The sequence below is a fragment of the Macaca nemestrina genome, chromosome 11 (genome assembly GCF_043159975.1).
Source record: "Macaca nemestrina isolate mMacNem1 chromosome 11, mMacNem.hap1, whole genome shotgun sequence".
NCBI classification, from domain to species: Eukaryota; Metazoa; Chordata; class Mammalia; order Primates; family Cercopithecidae; genus Macaca; species Macaca nemestrina.
Genome location: NC_092135.1, coordinates 22,643,431 through 22,656,217, shown reverse-complemented (window position 1 = coordinate 22,656,217; position 12,787 = coordinate 22,643,431). Strand labels below are relative to the sequence as shown.

General features: G+C 35.2%; 1 protein-coding gene across 2 annotated transcripts in view; it reads right to left on the bottom strand.

Annotated features, from left to right (window-relative positions):
- The window catches only part of LOC105492585 (thrombospondin type 1 domain containing 7B), a 900,526-nt gene that overhangs the window by 226,368 nt on the left and 661,371 nt on the right, over positions 1 to 12,787 (bottom strand). For both annotated transcript variants that reach the window (XM_071072671.1, XM_071072672.1), the window contains exon 15: positions 11,193 to 11,371. In XM_071072671.1, the coding sequence (XP_070928772.1) occupies positions 11,193 to 11,371 (179 nt within the window). The remainder of the gene's footprint in view (positions 1 to 11,192; positions 11,372 to 12,787) is intronic.

The window sequence follows — 12,787 nt, the reverse complement described above, 5'->3', positions numbered from 1 at the left end:
CAGACAAAGGCAGATTACTACATACAATTTGATTAAAGAATCTCTGGTGACTTGCAAAGTAAGTTGAAAGACAAGTTTTATTAAGAGACACCATATTTGATATCAATCAGCTGATTTAGATGATCAACCTGAGGACATGAAACTTTCACACGCTTTATGAGACAGCCTGGATGAGGACTGATGAGGAGATAGAAAGACAAAAGTGGCCCCTTCCATCTGAATCCTCAGCAGTTTACCTGAGCATGGTTATTTAAGCATGTCTCTGGCTCAGAAAAGTGTTATTGGGGAGGGTCATAAAACATTTTTAAAACTATACCATGTCGTTTGTATGTCATCTCAAAGGCAACAAGAAGTTTTGAAAATTTTTAAGGCATATTAGACTAATGATATAGAAAATTCATTAAGGTTTCTGTATGAAGAATAGATTGAAACGGAGGGAAGGAGATAAGAGACAGAGGAAACATAATGGTTATGATGGTTATTTTGGAGTGCAGTGAGCAGAGTCCAGAGGGAAGGTAGTGCTCATGTACTTTTGCCATTTGGGGCAAGATATATGACTCAGGAGTAGGCAGCAGTTACCGATATGCTGTGATGAGAAGTGTTGAAATAAACATTTATTGTACCCATATGGCTTTTACACCTCTTTTCATGGTTTCAGGTCATACGTTAAGTCATTATCTAAAATTATCTACTATCTGTATTTAGGAAGACCTGTGATAGTTTACCAGTTAAGATGAAATGCCAATTGCTTACTGAAATGGAATATACACATATCCTATGATCTAGCAATTCTACTCTTAGGCGTGTACTGAACAGAAATGCATACACATGTGTCTACTATTAAAAGACTTATACAAGAATGGTCAGAGTGTTATTTGTAATAGCCCCAGACTGGAAATAATCCAAATGCCCATCAACAGTAAAATGACAAAATGTGGTATATACAATAAAATAATGAAGTATATACAATGAAATAAGGCACTAAAAATCAACAAAATATTGCTACATGTAACAACATGAATAATAATATTAAGTAGAAAAAGGTAGACACGAAAGAGTACATAATGCAAAATTCCACTTACGTAAAGTTGTTTTCCTCAGTGATAAAACTAATCTATTATGTTTAAAATCTGCATAGTAGTTATATTTGGTGAGAGGAAGGTGGCAGCGAAGGATTTAGGAAACAGAGGGGTCATCTGATATATTGATGATATGTTATTTCTTGATCTGGGTAGTAAGTGAGTGAGAATGTTTACTTTGTGAAAATGCATAGAGTCGTGTACCTAATGATTTGTGCGCCTTTCTGTATGCACTCCTTATAAGTATACAAAAAGGGCTAAAGAATTACACATTCATGGGAAGTTATTTAAAAGTTATATTACTTTTTGTCATTAGGGAAAAAATGCTATGCCAAATAGGGTGTTTAGGAACAAAATAAAACAGACTGCTTCCATACAGGATGCAGTGACAACAGCTTTTCCTATGCATCTAAGCTGAATCATTACAATGAAAACATTTGAGTCCAAATGCTCCAGGAGACAATTGAAAAAAGAGGAGCAATCTGCATAACTTATTTCTAAAAGGCAATATAATATAAATAAAAGTAAACTGATGTGGAAATAGATATTATATGTTAGAGACCAAGAAAAAGTTTTCATACTTAATATTTATCAAGTACTTACTGTGGATCAAGCAATGAGATATGAAGTTTATATTCATTTTAGCTTATTTAATAATCATAATAAGCTTAGGAGACAGTTGTCACAGTTATACCCATTGACCATATTATGAAATGGAGACTCAGAAAAGTTCAATTTGAAAAGAGAACTGATTGAGTCTTAACCACTTAATATACCAGTGGGTGACACTGGACACGCTATTACATCCTCTAAACCTTAGTCTCCTCTTCCGTAAATGGAAGGGTCCTCACAGATTTGCTTTGAGTATGGTATTATGCAAATAAGAAGTGATTTCTTCCATTGTTTGAATTAGAAAGGATAGGCTAAGTCAACTGCAGAGAAAAGTTTTTCCATGGCTGATTTCAGAAGAAATGATGACTTCACTGGGCAAGAATCTTAACCCTGATAGTATTCACAAACCTGCCTGATCAGAAGAACCAGCAAAAATAAACCATTTTTGTTTTAACAAATACACCTTCCTTGATCTGCTCTGAATGTACTGAACTACAGATTCCAGAGCAGGTGCCTGGGAAGCTGTTTTTTATAACAATCTCCTCCCAATCCCAGTGATTTTTCCATTCTTATGACTAATAATGGTTATGATCAATAAACTCTGGATTTCAAAAGACTTAGATAGGCTCCTCAGAGAGATTAATTTTATCTTGAATTTTTTTTTTTTTTAAAGACAGAGTCTCACTCTGTCACCCAGGCTGGAGTGCAGTGGAACAATCTCGGCTCACTGCAACCACAGTTGAATCTCGGTTCAACGGTGGAGGTTGAACCCTAGGTTCAAGTGATTCTCCTGCCTCACCCTCCCAAGTAGCTGGGATTACAGGCACCCATCACCACCCCTGGCTAATTTTTGTATTTTTAGTGGAGATGGGGTTTTGCCATGTTGGCCAGGCTGGTCTTGAACTCCTGATCTCAAGTGATCTGCCTGTCTCGGCCTCTCAAAGTGCTGAGATTACAGGCTTGAGCCACTATATCCAGTCTTTTTATCTTGAATCTTAAGTCATGTAGATAAAAATAAAATCATGTTTTAAGAAATGTTTTTCTGCAGGAACCTGTGACAATGTATAGGTCACTTGCTTTCTGTTACTTTATCTTAATATTGGAATAAAGTTTGAAAAAATCTAAAGAATGGGAGACTTAGCATGCAATTTAGAATCTTACTCTCAAATGGTATTAGGAAATTTCTTTTTAAATTTTTTTTAAAAGATACTGTACTCCCATCTGTTTGGATTTCATTTTCAAACTATTATAAGGGGTCCTTAAAAAGTTCATGGAAAATGTGTATGGTGAAAAAATTACACAGAGATTTCAAAATTTTTTGCACCAAAATAAACTCATATTAACTTCTTATATCATGTCTGGACAGGATCTAGTTTGATGCATTAAGGAAGATAAGATATCAGTTTGAAAAGAATCCCATCAGAGCAACATGAATTCTTCTAAAACTAGAGCAAGAACAAAAATCAAATTTATGGGGAATCTTGGGTACAAGAATGGTGTAATCATTGATCTTTATGAAAAGTTTATGGAGACAGTGCCCCAAATAAAGTATCAGTTTACAAAAAGATAACTCATTTTAAGAAGGGATTAGACAATGTTGAAGATGAAGCCCAAATGGGCAGACCATCCACATCAATTTTTGAGGAAAAATTTTATCTTGGTAGTGCCTGAATTGAAGGTAACTGATGACTAACAGTATAAACAATAGCCAACACTATAGATGTCTCAACTGCTGCAGCTTACACAATTCTGACTAAAACAAAATTAAACTTGAGCAAACTTTCCACTTGATGTGTGCCAAAACTGTTGCATCCAGATTAGCTGCAGACAAAAGCAGAGCTATAAATGGAAGTTTTTAAAAGTGGGATCCAGATTCTGATGCATTTTTTCAAAGAGTTGTAACAGGAAATGAAACATGGCTTTATCAGTACTATCCTAAAGACAAAACACTATCAAAGCAATGGCTACCAAGAGGAGGAAGTGGTACAGTCAAAGGAAAAGCAGACCAGTCAAAAGCAGAGGCCATAACAACAGTTTTTTGGAATGCTCAAGGCATTTTGCTTGTTGACTTTCTGGAGGTTCAGAGAATGATCACATCCACTTATTGTGAAAGTGTTTTGAGAAAAAAATAATACAAACTTTAGCAGAAAGACCCCTGGGAAACCTTCACTAGAGATTCCCTCTTTATCACCACAATGCTCCTGCTTATTCCTTTCTTCAAACAAGAGCAATTTTGTGAGAGTTTTCATAGGAATCATTAGGCATCCACTTACAGTCCTGATTTGGTTCTTCTAACTTGTTTTATGTTTTCTAATCTTAAAAAGAACTTGAAATGTACCCATTTTTCTTTCGTTAATAATGTAAAAAATGATTGATTGCACTGACATGGTTAAATTTCCAGAACCCTCAGTTATTTAGGGATGAACTAAATGGCTAGTATCATCACTTACAGAAGGGTCTTGACCTGGATGGAGCTTATGTTGGAAAATGTTTATCTTTTTTATTTTTATCTCTTAATTCTATTTTTCCACAAACTTTCTGAAGTCCTCTAGTACATTTAGTATAAAAACTTTACACACATAGTTAAAATCAGATCCTTATTATTTCAGTGCCTGAAAGGAGGGGAGAGCTTTTCATTCTCTATTTAAAGCTTAAATGACAGACTGATTCAGAGAAAATTTGAAAAGCAGGTTGTAACGTTTTTCTAGAAAACTACTTGGGAATTTCTACTTGAAGCACTTGGTTAAGAAGACAGTTTTGCAAAATTACAAACAGGATGACTTGATTTTCCTGTTGAAGCTAATGTTATCTAATATTTCAGGACTTTAGGAGTTAAGGGACTAGGGATAATATGAGATATGGTAGGACAGTGAAAGACTTCCAATGGCAAAATTAGACAAAATTTGCCAACCTCACAATTTTATAGCTGTCTCCAGCCAATCCTGACAACCCTGCCCAAGGGCAGCCTTAGGGACATTTGACAAGCCAGCCTAGAAGAGAACATTCTAGAGGTATATAGCAAATACCTCGAAAAACAGCTAAAAGGGAGTTTGGATGCATGCAGAGTAGCAATACCCAGTATGAAAAAATGTAGTAAAATGTAAGACTAAGTGGACAACGGATATAGGAAAATTGCTTCTCATGATTGATTCTGACAGCTCGCAAGAATAACAATCAAAGATTCAAAAGATTTAACAAGCCTGAGGGGGTAGTACTTTGCAATGATCTACAATAGAGTGTGTGTGGATACAAATGTTGGCGGAGAGGAATCTCTTGAGGAGAAGAAAACAATTTTTATTGGAAATGGCGAAAGGGCAAGAACAAAAAAGAAAAATTGCGTCTCCTCTGAGCTCCATTCAGCTCAATTAGCGCAATGCCACAACTTGAGAGCACAGAGTCAGGGCTAGCTGACCGGCATAAAGGATACCAATGGAAGAACACCAGCTTATATAAGGCATTTTATGCCACCTCCAAGATAGGGTACATGCCTGGGCTTTGGGATTATTACTATGTCAGAGAGAGGTAAAATGTTTTAGAGGTTTCGTCTTCTAAATTAAATCCTCCCAAACAGCCCTGAGTAATAAATCACTGCAGCCCTTAATTATATGGCACGTGATGGTTCATATTTAAAACAAGTTCTTATCCAAGGTAAAACCACCAACCGCCCCTCTGCATGTAAGAATGGCACACCTGAATGTGCTCAATCGTGGATCGGTTTGGGCTGCCTTCCATATGGATACCCAGGAAGATGACTTCTTGCTCCAGTAAAGTCTGGGGCTCCTGCCAAAGTTCTAAGTCCAAAGTGAGCAGCAGTCTGCCAGGAATGATCAGGCCTAGGTCAGGATCAGAGAGTTGGGCTGGTCGAAAAGATGCAAGAGGCCAACACCGATTAAACCAAATTAAATCTGAAGCATAGTCATATATTTCTGGGTAAACAAACATTGTAATAGAATGACAGTTATCTTATTTTCACATCCCAACATGCTGCTAATATAGTTAATGAAGCAGGATCAGAATGAGCATAAGCTACTTCTCCATAGAAACTGTTCTCACTCCAAAGTCATCTTCATTCTAAAATATATTTGTGTATCTTTGGAAAGAAGAAATTCTTAAAAATATCATTACCCTGCTATGAAAAATAAAATTTATTACATTATTCATTTCCAAATTTAGAGCAACTCTCTTTGGGGAGAAGACACGCCTTTAAAATAGCAATTATTTCTAGAGAACACACATATTTAATTTATATTCTCTCATTCAGTTGCAAACATAATAAAAATATTTTCAAAATGCATTTAAATAGCATGTACTTATAAAAAGTACAGGTAATCTTGATACAAAATTTTTATTCAAACAAACTGAACACAGTGCTTTGCAATTAATAAACAAAATATAAAGATTTCTGGAACTCCCTTGGTTTCAACCGTGTGAAGAACTCACAAAGGGAAATGTAAATGTAATGTCCTCATATTTATTTTTCTATTAGGCAACATTAAAAAAATATGTAGCAAAAAATGTACAGTGCAAGTGCACTTAAATCTACTCAACACATTAGAGACTGTGAAAAATTAAAATATATTAGGTATTTTAATATGCAAAGCTGAGTCAAGGACATTAGCCAACTGACCTGATAATACAATAAACTATTTACAAGACCTTTTATGCCTTGATAAGAGCTTTGGACAAGCTGCATGCTCAAAGTATTTAGCATCACAAATACACTTAGCAGAAAGCTACTCGAATATTGCTGTCATTTAGGCACTTCTAGAGAAAGAGCTATCATGGTGATAGGTTTTGGTTTAAAAAGGAGGCATTTATGAAAGATGATAAATACTGATTTCACTAACAGATTCAGACCAATTTATGAGAAGCATGTGTACGTAATAGCAACCTTCCCATTTATATTGTTGTGTTAGATTGCAATGGGGAATGAAACACCCAAAATGCTCCAGGAAAATTTTGAAAGACTCTTTGGGCAACAATAATTTGGAGATTCTGATCTCTTTCCTCTAAAAGATCTCGCATTTATGAGAATTCTAATGACAAATCACAGCATAAGAGACCAGAGTTCTAATATATTTTTTAATTTCTGTGGAACTAGGCACCACTCATCCAGACAGAAAGCTACCTTTTAAATAAGGTTTCCAGTGAATACAATTTGACAACCCACAAGATAATGTACAGGGGCTGGAATGAGTTACAAAAGTAGAAAGACAGCCCTTGCCCTCAAAAAGACCTCATATTCTAAAGAGAAACAGTGGAGGAGAATGAATAAGTATATGCAGGTATACTGACATTTACATAAACACACACACACATCAAAATTCAAGATTTTTATGAACAGTATGTTAGGCTCAATCTGACACATAATGTATCCTCCTCATGCCCAAATAGTAAAGATGTGTTCCTCTCTTAATGTTATAATTTGGTTACCTTTTTTTCAAAGCTCTTACTTATGGGTAAAAATGCAATAGGGTATTAATCTGGTTCCAAAAATAGGAAAGTAAATCGAAAACTAAAACAAATTGGACAGGAGACGAATAACCTAAAGCTAGCAGTAAAATTGAACTTTATAAAAAAGTCTCAGTGGGTATAACTCTAAATATACCATATGCCTAGCCTAGAGAAACAAATAGTGGCCTCCTCTAAAGAATTGCCATAAATAATAGAAGCTGGGGAATATTTTTTAAAAATGAAAATTGCTGACAACCCAATTTATCGTCATATGAATTACGAAAATATGAATAACGTCAAACAAAGCTCTATATAAAGTATAACATACACATGGGATTCTACTATACATAAGAACAAATATATAATGAAGTCACCACAGAGATCTTTCCAAAAACATACTTATACACACACACAGACACATACACACAGATAGATAGATAGATACATAGATAGATAGATAGATAGATAGATAGATAGATAGATAGATAGATAGATAGATAGAATGGCTCTGAAGATAATTTCTTTTAAATTTAGGATTTTTCACTACATTATTTCAAAAACTTATGAGTGAGAGAGAGGACTTATTACTTATTGTCCTGATCAATTAACCCATGATAAGATATAAAGTATGTGTGGAGAAAAGTGATTCCTTATACACATTTGGTGCAAATGTAAACTAGTAAAGCCATTATGGAAAATTATATGGCAATTCCTCAAAAAATTAAAAGTAGCATTATATGATCCAGCAATCCCAATTCTGGGTACTTACTCCAAAAATTTGAAATCAGTATGTTGAAGAGATGTCTGCACTCCCATACTCATTACAGCACTATTTACAACAGTCAATTATGGAATCAACCTAAGTGTACATCAACAGATGAGTGGATAAAGAAAATGTGATATAGATACACAATGGGATACTATTCAACCTTAAAAAGAAAGAAACCTTGCCCTTTGAGACTGCATGGATGCAACTGGAAAACCTTATAAGTGAAATAATCCAGACACAGAAAGAAAAATATTGCATGCTTTCACTTACATGTGGAATCCAAAACTATCAAGTTCATAGAAACACTGAGTAGAATGGTGGTAATCAAAGGATGGAAGTCGAGGGAAGGGGAGATGATGCTTAAGGGGCACAAAATCTCAGGAGAAATACATTTTACTTTCAATTGAGATATATTGCATACCATGGTAAATGTAGTTAATAATAGTGTATTATACATTTCAAAATTGCTATGAAAATAAATTTTAAGTCAGCATGGTGGCTCACACCTGTAACCCCAGCACTTTGGGAGGCTAATGCGGGCAGAACACGAGGTCAGGAGATTGAAACCATCCTGGCTAACACAGTGAAACCCCGTCTCTACTAAAAATACAAAAAATTAGCCGGGCATGGTGGCGGGCACCTGTAGTCCCAGCTACTCAGGAGGCTGAGGCAAGAGAATGGCGTGAACCTGGGAGGCAGAGCTTGCAGTGAGCAAAGATCGTGCCACCGCACTCCAGCCTGGGCGACAGAGCAAGACTCTGTCTCAAAAAAAAAAAAAAAAAAAAAGAAAAGAAGTAAATTTCAAATGTTCTTAGCAGAGAAGAAAAAGTATTTGAGGTAACAGATATGTTAACTAGCCTGATTTAATTTTTCCACACTGTATTCATAAATTACACATCATTTTGTACCCCCCATATTGTCAATTTACAATAAACAAAATTTTTTTAAGATACAACATACGGATTGGGGTGAGGTTCTTAATTTAGCCACATACATACTTGATATCTGAAATCTCTTTATAACAAAATAAAAGTCAAACTAAATTCTATTTCTGATCATTAAAACTCTGGATTCTTTTTTGAGCATCAAGAAAAACCAAAAAGAAAATATCTTTGGAAGGCTGCAATTGCCTTCTGGAACTCAAAAGTTAGAAATACCCTCTACAGACAGACTTATCTTCACTTATTGAATTGATGTGATTATTCTTGAACTTTGATTTAATTTCTAGTTTGTACAATTTCCCAAGGGTATAAGTGCTACATGTTAATAAATTGTTTAGAACAAGTTTCTTTTAAGTCACAACAGGCACCCAAATACTGTTGTGTCATCCCTTCATAAAATGAGTTATTTTTATCTTATTCTTACTCTCAAATATTATAGATATGTCTATACATTTGCCTTCACATACTGAGAATAAAGTCTGAAAGTCAGAGTTCAAATAAAATTGTTTTATTCTCTTGATAATTTCCTAGTTCATAAAATTAGCATATTAAAATGAGTGTTTAACACTAGTGTTATCAAGGCTTAGCCTTCATTGATGGTTTTGAGGAAGATATAAAAAAATTATCATACATTATTTATAAGTGCTTAATTCTTTTCATTTTAAATGCCCAGAAAATTCCCCCAGGGATGGGCAAATAGTCTTTATACAGAGTATTTCCCTCAAAGTCTCCCTCCTGAACATAAACCTGCATTATTTCTTTCTTTGTAAGGCTTATCTCTTCAGACTATCTCTGCTTTAATTATTTCTCTCCTGTTTTCACTAATCATATTTTACTCTCCTGTCACCAAAATCTTGCGAGGTTTTTTTTTTTCAACCTTTACATTGATTTTATAATCCTCTGCTTTGTTTTCCCTAAAAGGTTCATATCTTCTTTAAGAGAATAAACTCTGGTCATTATTTTATCATATAACCTTAAAAATCAAGACTAGCATAATAACTATGCTCTGTTTTAGAACTTAAACATATCTTGTTGAAATTTTTTTTTAAATTTCAGTGAGTTATATGTCTTTTATAAAAACTTAGGGAAAAATAGCTAAAGAGATTGGTCTTGAATTGACACATATTATTCAAGTCTGAGCAGTAATAAACATGCTATTAAAATTAATTAAGAAAAGACATATGAGATTTTCCTTACATTAAACAGCATGCATAGAGTGAATGGAATTGAGAGGGTAGAAATTCATATTCTACAATTAGTAATAGAAGCATGTGTAGCTATTCTCTTAAGTTTCCCAATTACAGAGGATCCACCAACTCATATTAGACACACTTCACCTGTCTAAAAATTTAAAAAAACTTTTTTTTTTTTTTTTTTTTTTTTGAGACGGAGTCTCGCTCTGTCGCCCAGGCTGGAGTGCAGTGGCTGGATCTCAGCTCACTGCAAGCTCCGCTTCCCGGGTTTACGCCATTCTCCTGCCTCAGCCTCCCGAGTAGCTGGGACTACAGGCGCCCGCCACCTCGCCCGGTAAAAAAACTTTTAACCAAAATCATCTTGTACTCAACTTAGTCAATTGATTAATGTAATATCAGTCCTAATCTAATAATCAGTATGCAATCATGGGAGAAATTTGAGTCCTTTATTATAATTCTTAACAAAATCTTAGACTCTATTATATGTACAAAGCCAAGTGAAATACTCTAATCAACTTTGATTGCTTAGGATGGCAATTTCATTAGACATGTATATGGAAAGGGATCTATCAGGGTTTTATTTATGAAAATATCTATGATTTTTGAGAAAGCAGGTAGAGAACTAGTTCAAAAGAGATTTATAGACTTGTGGAAGATTTGGCAAGATTGAGAATGAAAAACATTAGGATAAAGTGTTAGGTGAAAGAAAAATAGAACACCATTTTTGGAGTTGATGGATAAGGCCACTAATCATATTGCCATGAATGATGTAAGTGATACTCTCCCAACATTATTACTTATGTTGAAATATATATGTGTATATATACACACACACACACACATATATACATCCAACTTTTAAAATATCAAAATTATAGCTTAAGATCATTTAAATATCAATTTGATTTGATTTTGTAAATATTATTACTGCTAAGGATATCAAGTTTGTCTCAGCATTATCTGGAGGGGGCCAAGCTTCGATTACTAATACTATTATTTTAATTTTGGCCCCCTTAATCCTTCTTCTGATATTGTGATAACTTTTCATGAGCTCCTTGTAATAAGAGAATGACTTCAATTTCAATGGGAAATAATGATGAGGATAACTTTTTTAGCTTTTTATTTGTTGCTTCATGTACTTTACCTGATTCTTGAGATCCAGTTTGGGACATGGTCGTCCTCCATTGTAAGGTTTTTCTTTTAGCCATTTGGATCGAATTCTCACTCCAATTCCACAAGATGAACTGCAAGACCCCCAACTAGACCAATCGCTTAACTTGCAATCAAATGGGCAGGGTATGACACATTTTTCTTGAATGTAACCTAACAGAAAAAGATTTAAGAGAAGAGAGGAAAGTCTGATTAAAATGTACTGATCAAATTCACTTTCTATTTCCATGATCACAGTTTGGATTTTTCAACAATATTGCTGTAGTGGGTTCAATAATTTTGTACTCAAATAAACAGACCAAAGTTTTAAGAAATAAATAAATATGACATCTGCATTCAAATTTGTGCCATTCTGTTTACTTTGTAGGCAATTTTGGGATGAAAGGAACAGGAAAAAGTACACAGTTCTGGTTTCTGATAAGAAGGAATGAGGTAGCTCAGAGCTAAAGATGGTGATATCTCCCCTCACTGGGCTTTGTGTTTTCCATCCTATGATTCCTACAATTCACTGTCTGGAAGGGGGATCATAAAAGAGTCCATCTTTTTTAAGGGTCTATGATCTGCAAGGCTTTCACTGAAAAAGATGTTGATTCTGTAATGTGACTTGGGGATGGGAAGAGGACAGACAGTGGACCACAGATTAGGAAGAGTGGGATATTATTGAAAGAAGACAGTAGAAGAATAGCAAAAAGTTGTATAATGGGATATTGCACTGAAATCAAGAGATGTGGGTTGAAGTACAGCTTTAGAAGTTCTAGCTTTACTTGGCCTTGCTTGTGTCTTCAGCCCACTTCTTGCTACAGTCTTTCTCTGGATAATCTCACTGTTTTAACTATCACCTCTAATAATCACTATCAAATATATACTTCCAATGCAGATCTCTCCACTAAATTCCATACCATCTACTGAACCACTCTAATTTGATGCCCAATTTACTGAAAATTCAACATGTCTAAAACTGAGGCCACCAATTTCCTAAAAATTTATACTTCTCTTGTGTTCCTTTCCCAATTAACTGCAGCATCATCTAATCCCTGTATCCTGTTGTACATGCCTGTATAATCTCTTCTGCTTGACTGTGGGAAGGAACTGTGAATGTGACAGAATTTCCCTCCCATTATTAGGTTATGGTATATGGCAAAGGTGAAGGGAATTCACAGATATGATTAATATACCATATCAGTTAATCAGATTGCGATATACTAGGTGGGCCTGACTTAATCGGGTGAAGAACCTTAAAAGAGGGCCTGGGTCTTTTTGTGTAGAGAGAGAGAGATTCTCCTGCTAGCCTTGAAAAAGAAAATAGCCATGCTATGAAATGCTGATGGCATGGTCACATGACAGGAAACTGCAAACAGCCTCTAGGACCTGAGGGCAGCCCCTTGCTGTCAGCTAGCAGGAACACAGGGCCTTCAGGCCCACAGCTGCATGGAGATAAATTCTGCCCAAAACATGAGGGAGTTCAGAAGAGGAGCTTTCCCCAGCCAAGCCTCTGTTGAGATCTCAACCCCAGCCCACACCTTGATTTTAACCAAGTGAAGCCCTTAAGCAGAGAATCCAGAGAAGCTG